This window comes from Entelurus aequoreus, linkage group LG17 (assembly GCF_033978785.1).
Source record: "Entelurus aequoreus isolate RoL-2023_Sb linkage group LG17, RoL_Eaeq_v1.1, whole genome shotgun sequence".
NCBI classification, from domain to species: domain Eukaryota; kingdom Metazoa; phylum Chordata; class Actinopteri; order Syngnathiformes; family Syngnathidae; genus Entelurus; species Entelurus aequoreus.
In genome coordinates, this window is record NC_084747.1 from 2,391,189 (window position 1) to 2,403,526 (window position 12,338).

At 44.9% G+C, this 12,338-nt stretch overlaps 1 protein-coding gene across 1 annotated transcript; it reads left to right on the forward strand.

Annotated features, from left to right (window-relative positions):
- The first annotated feature begins 48 nt into the window (after positions 1–48).
- On the forward strand, positions 49–12,038 carry LOC133632140 (uncharacterized). Its single transcript, XM_062024383.1, has 12 exons — positions 49–106; positions 590–637; positions 1,070–1,132; positions 1,609–1,656; positions 2,088–2,150; positions 2,629–2,679; positions 4,579–4,641; positions 5,117–5,164; positions 7,260–7,322; positions 7,876–7,923; positions 8,589–8,765; positions 11,038–12,038. The coding sequence occupies exons 11-12, from the start codon at positions 8,653–8,655 to the stop codon at positions 11,663–11,665; spliced, it is 741 nt and encodes a 246-aa protein (XP_061880367.1). The 5' UTR covers positions 49–106; positions 590–637; positions 1,070–1,132; positions 1,609–1,656; positions 2,088–2,150; positions 2,629–2,679; positions 4,579–4,641; positions 5,117–5,164; positions 7,260–7,322; positions 7,876–7,923; positions 8,589–8,652; the 3' UTR covers positions 11,666–12,038.
- The last annotated feature ends 300 nt before the right edge of the window (positions 12,039–12,338 follow it).

Consider the following 12,338-nt stretch of genomic DNA (forward strand, 5'->3'; position numbering starts at 1 on the left):
GGAGCAATCTCTGAATTGATGATTTTTATTGTGTAACTTGCAGCCATGGGAGGAAGCGTGGAAAAGAGGACAAACGGACTCCGAGTGCTGATAGAACTAAAAAGAGGTAAGACTTTTACACGATTCTTTTGGAAGCAACTTTTTAGCTCCTTAGTGAGATTGTGTTCCACTTTTTAAGAACCACTTTAATAAACTAGAAACCAGATCCAACCAGTCTGAATATCATTTGGTTATGTGGAGTTTGCAGTTTCGGTGAACAGAGACTTATAGTTAGAATTCCATGCACAGTTTTATAGTTTTTATTATTGTTTTTGAATTGTTCCTATTCAATAGAGAATTGTCCAGAGAAAGCTAAGATATTTTTTAAGTATATATTTGAGGTCCCAAGTAACATCAGAATGCAAATGGAAAGGAGAAAATTAACGCTGCTACAGAAAGAAAGAAGGAGAGGAAAAAGAAGAGAGAGAAAATGAGACATAGAACTTTCAAATGTCATATTGCTTTTGGGAATGAGAGGAGGGACAGGGTGGGTTTTGGGTGAATTGATTTGTTGAAAACCCAACATTAACATTTATTGTGTACCTCTCAGGAGTTCAAAGAGTGAAGATGAAGAAGGCGATGAGAGCATTAGAGTTTGGTGAGACTTTCACACACTATGTTTACAGTTTTTTGGGGGTTTTATTTCCGCAATATGCCAGGCAGGGCTGATAAGTCCACACTACTACGGTGGGTTCAAGGACTGACGAATTTAGTAGGACAAACCGGCGCTCGCCAAATACTCTCATCAGTGAAGCATAAACACAAACATATTAAACAGTAGACTTTCTAACAGTTAGGAAGGTTTGTTGTCATGTTTGTGCTCCTACAGAAACCATATTCAAACACAAAATGTAATTTCATCCATCGTTTCCCATTTTCATACATTTTTGAAAAAGCTCCAGGGAGCCACTAGGGCGACGCTAAAGAGCCGCAGGTTGCCGACCACCGCTTTGGTTTTGTTAAGAAATGCAACATGCGAGTTGTTTTGGAGCAATCACTGAATTGATGATTTTTATTGTGTAACTTGCAGCCATGGGAGGAAGCGTGGAAAAGAGGACAAACGGACTCCGAGTGCTGATAGAACTAAAAAGAGGTAAGACTTTTACACGATTCTTTTGGAAGCAACTTTTTAGCTCCTTAGTGAGATTGTGTTCCACTTTTTAAGAACCACTTTAATAAACTAGAAACCTGATCCAAGCAGTCTGAATATCATTTGGTTATGTGGAGTTTGCAGTTTTGGTGAACAGAGACTTTTTGTCAGAATTCCATGCACAGTTTTATAGTTTAATATTGTTTTTTAATTGTTCCTATACAATAAAGAACTGCCCAGAGAAAGTTAAGATCTTTTTTAAATATTTATTTGAGATCCCAAGTAACATCAGATTGCAAAGGAGAAAATTAACGCTGCTACAGAAAGAAAGAAGGAGAGGAAAAAGAAGAGAGAGAATGAGACAGAGAACTTTCAAATGTCATATTGCTTTTGGGAATGAGAGGAGGAGGGACAGGGTGGGTTTTGTGTGAATTGATTTGTTGAAAACACAACATTAACATTTATTGTGTACTTCTCAGGAGTTCAAAGAGTGAAGATGAAGAAGGCAATAAGAGCATTAGAATTTGGTGAGACTTTCACACACTATGTTTACAGTTTTTGGGGGTTTTTATTTCCGCAATATGCCATGCAGGGCTGATGAGTCCACACAACTACGGTGGGTTCAAGGACTGACGAAATTAGTAGGACAAACTGGCGCTTGCCAAATACTCTCATCAGTGAAGCATAAACACAAACATATTAAACAGTAGACTTTCTAACAGTTAGGAAGGTTTGTGTCATGTTTGTGCTCCTACAGAAACCATATTCAAACACAAAATGTAATTTCATCCATTGTTTCCCATTTTCATACATTTTTGGAAAAGCTCCAGGGAGCCACTAGGGCGACGCTAAAGAGCCGCAGGTTGCCGACCACCGCTTTGGTTTTGTTAAGAAATGCAACATGCAAGTTGTTTTGGAGCAATCTCTGAATTGATGATTTTTATTGTGTAACTTGCAGTCATGGGAGGAAGCGTGAAAAAGAGGGCAAACGGACTCCGAGTGCTGATAGAACTAAAAGGGGGTAAGACTTTTACACAATTCTTTTGGAAGCAACTTTTAAGCTCCTTCGTGAGATTGTGTTCCACTTTTTAAGAACCACTTTTAATGAACTAGAAACCAGATCCAACCAGTCTGAGTATCATTTGGTTGTGGAGTTTGCAGTTTTGATGAACAGAGACTTTTAGTCAGAATTCATATTCTACTTTTATAGTTTTTTATTGTTTTGGAATTTTTTCTATTCAATAAAGAATTTTCTAGAGAGAGCTAAGATCTTTTTGAAGTATTTTTTTTGAGATCCCAAGTATCATCAGATTGCAAAGGAAAAAGTTAATGCTGCTACAGAAAGAAAGAAGGAGAGGAAAAAGAAGAGAGAGAGAATGAGACAAAGAACTTTCAAATTTCATATTATTTTTGGGAATGAAAGGAGGAGGGACAGGGTGGGTTTTGGGTGAATTGATTTGTTGAAAACACAACATTAACATTTATTGTGTACCTCTCAGGAGTTCAAAGAAGAGTGAAGATGAAGAAGGCGATGAGAGCCTTGGAGTATGGTGAGACTTTCACACACTAACTACTTGCACAGCAGTGCTGATTGCTCTAAAGTCTGGTGTATACTCTTGCCTCGCGTAGCTTGTGTAGGTGATGCCGTCGTCCCTCCTGCCCCTGCGTAGCTTCACTCGTAGTAATAATTTAGTCTAAAAAAATTCAGTGCAGAAAACTTCACCTGCAAACTTGACACCTTATTGGCTGGTTCTGAGACAGGATGGATTGCTTCAGTCTTAAATCACCAGAAGTAGGTCTTTGGTTTTGAAGCAAGAATTATTTCTACACTTAATATTTTTACACTGAGCGCAGGTGGGGGCACTCATGGAACAGGTGGCTGTCAAAGTCCTGGTCACCAAGCGAGGGAACCGTTGGGTCCTGGTCGCAATGGATTACTTAACAAGTGGCCCCAAGCCTATGCCATCCCTGACCAGAGTGCCGGTCAATGAGATTTTGTGCCAGTTCGGCACACCAGAGGAGCTCCACAGCTCTGAGGTCTGCCAGCGCTTGGAGATAAAGAAGAACCAGCCAACACCATTGCATCCCCAGAGTGATGGCCCGGTAGAACGCTTTAACCATACCCTGGCCATTCAGCTCGTCGATTCTACCAGCCGCCAGCAGAAGGACTGGGACCTGCGCCTGCTGCTGGTCTTGTGGGCGTGTTGGACAGCAGTTCAATAGTCATTGAAGTCCACCCCGGCAGCCTTAATGTTAGGATGACAACTTTGCCCGCCTGTCGACTTGGTGTTTGGGCCTCCTCCAGTGCCAGAGGTGGATAGCAAACCCGGCCTTGACTTCCACGGCAGACTGCGAAAGGTGCACCACTTGGCCTGCAGACTGTCGATGAGACGCCTGAAGAGAGCTTACGACACCCGCAGCAGAGGTGGGAACAAAGGTGTGGATAGTCTGCCCGAAAAGGAAGAAGGGACTGTCCTTAAATCTATTGAGCCACTGGGTTGGACTGTGTACCGCCCTCGACAGACTCTCTGACCTGCTGAACCGGGTGCGGCTGCAAAAGCGAAACCAGGTGGTATTAACCTACCGTAATCGGCTGTCTCCATACCAGCCTCTCCTGACGCCCAAGAAAGGGACTCGTCTGGAAGAATGGTCCCCGAGCATCTCGGCACCACCAGCTCAAAAGGTCAACTAAGAGAGCGCAACGGCAACAGCAACCCCCATTCCGCCTCCAGAACTATATGTTGGGCACTTAGGTTGTTGGGGACAGCCAACCTGCTAGGTGGAGGCTATGTAGTGGTGCTTGGGGGAGCGTATTCAACATTCCCCTCTACTTCTTTGTTGCCAGCATGCCTCACTGTTCCCTCCCCAGCCACTTCATCCTGCTCCTCCTGGGGGATCCCGAGGCGTTCCCAGGCCAGCCGGGAGACATAGTCTTCCCAACGTGTCCTGGGTCTTCCACATGGCCTCCTACCAGTTGGACGTGCCCTAAACTCCTCCCTAGGGAGGCTTTCGGGTGGCATCCTTACCAGATGCCCGAACCACCTCATCTGTCTCCTCTCGATGTGGAGGAGCAGCGGCTTTATTTTGAGCTCCTCCCGGATGACAGAGCTTCTCACCCTATCTTTAAGTGAGAGCCCTGCCACCCGGTGGAGGAAACTCATTTCGGCCGCTTGTACCCGTGATCTTGTACTTTCGGTCATTACCCTTCCGGCTCAGCTCCTTCTTCCCCACAAAGGAGCGTCCGCATTACTGAAGACGCCGCACCGATCCGCCTGTCGATCTCGCGATCCACTCTTACCTCACTCGTGAACAAGACTCTGAGGTACTTGAACTCCTCCACTAAAGAGCCGCAGTTTGCCGACCACCGCTTTGGCTTAGTTAAGAAATGCAACATGCAAATTGTTTTGGAGGAATCACTGAATTGATGATTTTTATTGTGTAACTTGCAGCCATGGGAGGAAGCGTGAAAAAGAGGACAAACGGACTCCGAGTGCTGATAGAACTAAAAGGAGGTAAGACATTTACACCATTCTTTTGGAAGCAACTTTTTAGCTCTTTCGTGAGATTGTGTTCCACTTTTTAAGAACCACATTAAAAAAACTAGAAACCAGATGCAACCAGTCTGAATATCATTTGGTTATGTGGAGTGTAGTTTTGTTGAACAAGACTTTTAGTCAGAATTCCATGCACAGTTTTAAGTTTTATATTGTTTTGGAATTTTTCAGATTCAATAAAGAACTGCCCAGAGAAAGTTAAGATCTTTTTGAAGTTTTTATTTGAGATCCCAAGTAACATCAGATTGCAAAGGAGAAAGTTAACGCTGCTACAGAAAGAAAGAAGGGGAGGAGAAAGGAGAGAGAGAGAATGAGACAGAGAACTTTCAAATGTCATATTGCTTTTGGGAATGAGAGGGGGAGGGACAGGGTGGGTTTTGGGTGAATTGATTTGTTGAAAACCCAACATTAACATTTATTGTGTACCTCTCAGGAGTTCAAAGAGTGAAGATGAAGAAGGCTATGAATGCTTTGGAATATGGTGAGACTTTCACACACTAACTACTTGCACAGCAGTGCTGATTGCTCTAAAGTCTGGTGTATACTCTCGCCTCGCGTAGCTTGTTTAGGCGACCCCCCTACCCCTGTGTAACTTCACTCGTAGCCTGTGTGTAATAATTTAGTCTAAAAAAATCAGTGCAGAAAACTTCACCTGCAAACTTGACACCTTATTGGCTGGTCCTGAAACAGGATGGATTACTTCAGTCTTAAATCACCAGAAGTGGGTCTCAGGTTTTGAAGCAAGAAATATTTCTGCACTAAATATTTTACACTGCGCGCAGCTGGGGGCACCCATGGAACAGGTGGCTGTTGAAGTCCTGGTCATCGAGCGAGGGAACCGTTGGGTCCTGGTCGCAATGGATTACTTCAACAAGTGGCCCCAAGCCTACACCATCCTTGACCAGAGTGCCGATCAATGAGATGTTGTGCAAGTTCGCCACACCAGAGGAGCTCCACGGCTCTGAGGTCTGCCAGCGTTTGGAGATAAAGAAGAACCAGCCAACACCATTGCATCCCCAGAGTGATGGCCCAGTAGAACACTTCGACCGCACCCTGGCCAATCAGCTCGTCGATTCTACCAGCCACCAGCAGAAGGACTGGGACCTGAGCCTGCTGCTGGTCTTGTGAGTGTATCGGACAGCAGTCCAACAGTCATTGTAGTGCACCCCGGCAGCCTTGATGTTAGGACGAGAACTTTGCACGCCTGTCGACTTGGTGTTTGGGCCTCCTCCAGTGCCAGAGGTGGATAGCAAACCTGACCTAGACTACTACGGCAGACTGCGAAAGGTGCACAACTTGGCCCGACAGACCGTCGATGAGACGCCTGAAGAGAGCTTGCAACACCCGCTGCAGAGGTGGGGACAAAGGTGTGGGTAGACTGCCTGGAGAGGAAGAAGGGACTGTCCTGAAATCTATTGAGCCACTAGGTGGGACCATGTACCGTCCTCGACAGACTCTCTGGCATTGTGAACTGGGTGCGGCTGCGAAAGTGGAACTTGGTGGTAGTACTCTGCTGTAATCGGCTGGCTCCATACCAGGCCCTGCTGATGCCCGAGCGTCCCTGCACCACCAGCTCAAAAGGTCAACCAAGCGGGCGCAACAGCAATCCCCATGCCGCCCCTAGGACTATATGTTGGGCAGTTAGGTTGTTGGGGACAGTCAACCTGCTAGGTGGAGGCTATGTAGTGGTGCTTGGGGGAGCGTGTTTAACATTCCCCTCTACTTCGTTGTATCCAGCATGCCTCACTGTTCCCTCCCCAGCCACTTCGTCCAGATCCTCCCGGGGGATCCCGAGCCATTCCCAGGCCAGCCGGGAGACATCAATCAATCAATGTTTACTTATATAGCCCTAAATCACGAGTGTCTCAAAGGGCTGCACAAGCCAGAACGATATCCTCGGCTCAGATCCCACATCAGGGCAAGAAAAAATTCAACCCAATGGGATAACAATGAGAAAACTTGGAGGGGACCGCAGATGTGGGATTAGCGAGACTAATCATAGTCTTTCCAACGTGTCCTGGCTCTTCCACGTGGCGTCCTACCGGTCGGACGTGCCCTAAACACCTCCCTAGGGAGGCGTTCGGGTGGCATCCTGACCAGATGCCCGAACCACCTCATCTGGCTCCTCTCGATGTGGAGGAGCAGTGAATTTACTTTGAGCTCCCGGATGACAGACCTTCTCACCCTATCTCTAAGTGAGAGCCCCGCCACCCGGCGGAGGAAACTCATTTCGACCGCTTGTACCCGTGATCTTCTCCTGTCGGTCCTAACCCAAAGCTCATGACCATATGTGAGGATGGGAAAGTATATCGACCGGTGAATTGAGAGCTTTGCCTTCCGGCTCAGCTCCTTCTTCACCACAACGGATCGATACAGCGTCCGCATTACTGAAGATCCACCTATCGATCTCACGATGCACTCTTCCCTCACTCGTGAACAAGACTCTGAGGTACTTGAACTTCTCCACTAAAATGCCGCAGGTTGCCGACCACCGCTTTGGCTTTGTCAAGAAATGCAACATGCAAGTTGTTTTGGAGCAATCACTGAATTGATGATTTGTATTGTGTTACTTGCAGCCAAGGGAAGAAGCGTGGAAAAGAGGACAAACGAACTCAGAGTGCTGATAGAGCTAAAAGGAGGTAAGACTTTTACACGATTCTTTTGGAAGCAACTTTTTAGCTCCTTCGTGAGATTGTGTTCCACTTTTTAAGAACCACTTAAATAAATAGAAACCAGATCCAACCAGTCTGAATATCTTTTGGTTATGTGGAGTTTGCAGCTGAGATAGGCTCCAGCACCCCCCGCAACCCCAAAAGGGACAAGCGGTAGAAAAATGGATGGATGGATTGAGTTTGCAGTTTTGGTGAACTGTTAGTCAGAATTCTATGCACAGTTTTATAGTTTAATATTGTTTTGGAATTTTTCCTATTCAATAAAGAATTGTCCAGAGAAAGTTAAGATCTTTTTGAAGTATTTATTTGAGATTCCAAGTAACATCAGATTGCAAAGGAGAAAGTTAACGCTGCTACAGAAAGAAAGAAGGGGAGGGAAAAGGAGAGAGCGAGAGAATGAGACAAATAACTTTTAAATTTCATATTGCTTTTGGGAATAAGAGGAAGAGGGACAGGGTGGGTTTTGTGTGAATTGATTTGTTGAAAAACGCAACATTAACATTTATTGTGTACCTCTCAGGAGTTTAAAGAAGAGAGAAGATGAAGGCGATGAGAGAGTTGGAATATGGTGAGACTTTCACACACTAACTACGTGCACAGCAGTGCTGATTGCTCCAAGACTGCCAGGGAAGCTCAGCTTACCCTAAAATGTCCAAAAATGTTCTTATTTCTTGTCATTGATTGTGGTGGCGTCACCGCGTATTAATTAGTGTTAAACCTGAGTGTCCCTCCACTTTACTGGGGGAGCACAGAGTGGGTTGTCCCACTGCAGTCATCAGGTAACTCTTTGTCCTGCTCTTGTGTGACCGAAAGCTCTTCCCTGATGGCGGCAGATTGCTCTGCTGAGGCAGCGAGAGAAAGCACTGTCCTCTCGGTAGGTCAGAGGGCTGCCGATTATCTTCTCCGCTGTCCTGGTCACCCTGTGCGGGGCCTTCCTGTCTGCAGCAGAGCAGGCAGCAAACCACACATCAACCGGTTCTGTGGTGGCCCAATTAAAGGATACCTGCGCAGTGCTAAGAGATTTGAAAGTGTTTCAATGCAGAGGCAGAGAGGGAAGGGTATTACAAAAGTGCCATCAAGTTACTGCTCCGGAAAGATAACTATCTGTTTGCGACTTCCTGATTAATAGGACGTAACATGCGTTATGTGACGTCCTGTTTGCTTGTTGGCAAACACCAAGATGCTCCATGCATGTTGTCAGCTAACTCATGATGCTGTTTTGTTGTGTACCAGGTATTTGCCAAAGAGGGCAGAAGAACCCCCCGCCACCCCTAAAGGGACAAGCGGTAGAAAATATATGGATGGATATATCCAAGAAGAACCCCAGCGCGAACCGCAGCGCGAACCGCAGCCCGTCGGTGCCGGCAGCATTGAACAGCAGCCCGTCTGTGCTGACAGCATTGAAATAAGGTGAGGCTTTCACACAATACGGAAAACATTCATGGTGTGTCCTGAGAATCCGATTTATTGGCCAAATATGTTTGACACACAGGGAATTGAACTTAGTAGACTGTGCTCTCCTTGATCAATGCCAGAATGCGCTGATTTCGAAGATCATGTACACCAGGGGTCCCCATACTACGGCCCGGAGACCCGGATCCGGCCACCGACATCCACCATCTGGCCCCTCAAAAAAAAACGAAATTAAAAATTCTGTCCAGCCACTCAGACAAATCGGATTGTTGACGTCGATGCCCATATCTACATTTCCAAAACAGAAGTGTGGGATACTTCTCTTAAATGCCCTATTTGTCTTTGACTTTATTCAATGTTTGGAGAGTCATCCCGACATGTATGTGAAGCTACCCCGATATGTATGTGACGTAACCACGATATTTATGTAGCGTTATCCCGATACGTATGTACAGTTATCCCGATGTTTATGTAGCGTTGCCCCAATATTTATGTGGAGTTACCCCGATATGTAAGTGGAGTTACCCCGATATGTAAGTGGAGTTACCCCGATATGTAAGTGGAGTTACCCCGATATGTAAGTGGAGTTACCCCGATATGTAAGTAGAGTTACCCCGATATGTATGTAGAGTTACCCCGATATGTTTGTGGCGTTATCCAGATATGTATGTGAAGTTATCTTGAAATGTATGTAGTTATCTTGATATGTGTAAAGTTATCCCAATATGTATGTGGAGGTACCGTATTTTTCGGAGTATAAGTCGCTCCGGAGTATAAGTCGCACCGGCCGAAAATGCATAATAAAGAAGGAAAATAACATTTATAAGTCGCATTTTTTGGGGAAATGTATTTGATAAAAGCCAACAGCAAGAATAGACATTTGAAAGGCAATTTAAAATAAATAAAGAATAGTGAACAATAGGCTGAATAAGTGTACGTTATATGAGGCATAAATAACCAACTGGTATGTTAACGTAACATATTATGGTAAGAGTCATTCAAATAACTATAACATATAGAACATGCTATACGTTTACCAAACAATCTGTCACTCCTAATCGCTAAATCCCATGAAATCTTATACGTCTAGTCTCTTACGTGAATGACATCAATAATATTATTTGATATTTTACTCTAACGTGTTAATCATTTCACACATAAGTCGCATAACTGCGACTTATAGTCCGAAAAATACGGTACCCCAATATTTATGTAGAGTTATCCCGATATTTATGTAGAGTTACCTTGATATGTTTGTGGCGTTATCCAGATATGTATGTCAAGTTTACCCTGAAATGTATGTAGTTATCTTGATATGTGTAAAGTTATCCCGATATTTTTGTGGAGTTACCCCAATATGTATGTAGAGTTATCCCGATGTTTATGTAGAGGTATCTCGATATTTATGTGGAGTTATCTCGATGTGTATGTAGAGGTATCTCGATATTTATGTGGAGTTATCTCGATGTGTATGTAGAGTTATCTCAATATTTATGTGGAGTTATCCCGATATTTATGTGGAGTTATCCCGATATTTATGTAGAGTTATCCCGATATGTATGTAGAGTTACCCCAATATTCATGTGGAGGTACCCCGATATGTATGTAGAGTTATCTCGATATGTATGTAGAGTTATCCCGATATGTACAGTATGTAGAGTTATCCCGATATGTATGTAGAGTTATCCCGATATTTATGTAGAGTTATCTCGATATTTATGTAGAGTTATCTCAATATTTATGTAGAGTTATCTCAATATGTATGCAGAGTTATCCCGATATGTATGTAGAGATATCTCAATATGTATGTGGAGTTATCCCGATATGTACGTGGAGTTATCTCGATATGTATGTCGAGTTAACCCGATACCAATATTTTGGTACCAGAACCAAAATGTATTTCGATACTTTTCAAAATAAAATTGACCACCAAAATTGCAATTAGCTGCATTTTAACAAATTGTTTTTTCGAAGATTTTATAGGCGGAGTAGTGTGACTCTCCTTGGCTGACTTTGACGAGCCTTTATTTACGATTTTAGAATGTTTGTTTTTTTTAAAAATAGACATAAGTATTGTGAATGATAGGCAACATTTCCCCTTAACAAAGTTTAAATTGACTGACTTAGAGCTGTTGAGCCATGAACATTTTTTCTTTTACTGGGGATTCTTTCCAAATGCAAGCAGGCCTGTGAAGCGCCAAATGGGAATGAGGAAGTTGAGAAAAGTGTGTTTACCTTCTGACAAGCAAAGGTTTCCTTTCTCCGCCAGTTTAGTGCCTGAGAGGCCTGACGTGGAAAGAGGCGTCGTGAGGCCGCCGCCCACCCTGGCGTCGTGCATGACGGCTCCGTGCAAAGGCGTGTTCTGTTTGACGGGCTTCCTGGTTCTGTTCAGCTGCATGGTGATCGGCCTGGCCGTCGTTAACTCCAAGCTGGATCAGGTCAGGAACCAGCTGAGCGCCACCGAAGACGTCCGGCGCCGCATGAACAAGATCCTGTTTGAGCAACGGCAGCTCGTTGACAAGCACGAGAGCATCTTGCTGGAGGTGGAGCGCTCTATAGGACTGATCGCCAAATCCACCAAACAAGTGGTCTTGCTGGAAAAGGTCAAAGTGGAGTACCAGCTACTGAACAACACTTGTGTGAGTCCCCTGAATGAATGCGTGAAGAAGACGGAGACCGCGGTCATGGAACTGCAAAAGACCAAGGCCGATCTGACCACCAACTGGAAAACGTGCGAAAACATTCCGTCATCAGTAAGAACCATCGAGGCAAACCATAAGAACCTGACGGAAGACCAGTTGGAGATTTTGAATATACAGCGCACAATGCAGGGACTGCTGCGTGCCATCGCCTGTGGCAACGACGTGAAAGGGCGCATGAGTTGCAAACCTAAATGAGAGTACAACACAAATAACAGGCAAAAAGTTTACCTCTCGGGTTTTCTTGGGGTCCACTGCCGTCTGAGAGGTCCCCAAGAACCTTCACGAGCCGAGGCACATACAGTCTTGGGTGGTCTCAGGGGCGGAGCTTCAGAGGTGGTGGGGAAGCCGCCCCGCCCCGCAGGGAAGTTGGTCACGACGGGCCCCTTACCTGGCTCCGGGCTGGGCACCGATGAAAGAGCCGGACGTGTGTCAGGCTGCCCAGGTCAGGAGGTTTGTGGCGTTATCCCGATATGTATGTGGAGTTACCCTGAAATGTATGTGGAGTTACCCTGAAATGTATGTGGAGTTACCCTGAAATGTATGTGGAGTTACCCTGAAATGTATGTGGAGTTATCCCGATATGTATGTGGAGTTATCCCGATATGTATGTGGAGTTATCCCGATATGTATGTGGAGTTACCCTGAAATGTATGTGGAGTTACCCTGAAATGTATGTGGAGTTACCCTGAAATGTATGTGGAGTTATCCCGATCTGTATGTGGAGCTATCCCGATATGTATGTGGAGTTACCCTGAAATGTATGTGGAGTTACCCTGAAATGTATGTGGCGTTACCCTGAAATGTATGTGGCGTTACCCTGAAATGTATGTGGAGTTATCCCGATATGTATGTGGAGTTATCCCGATAT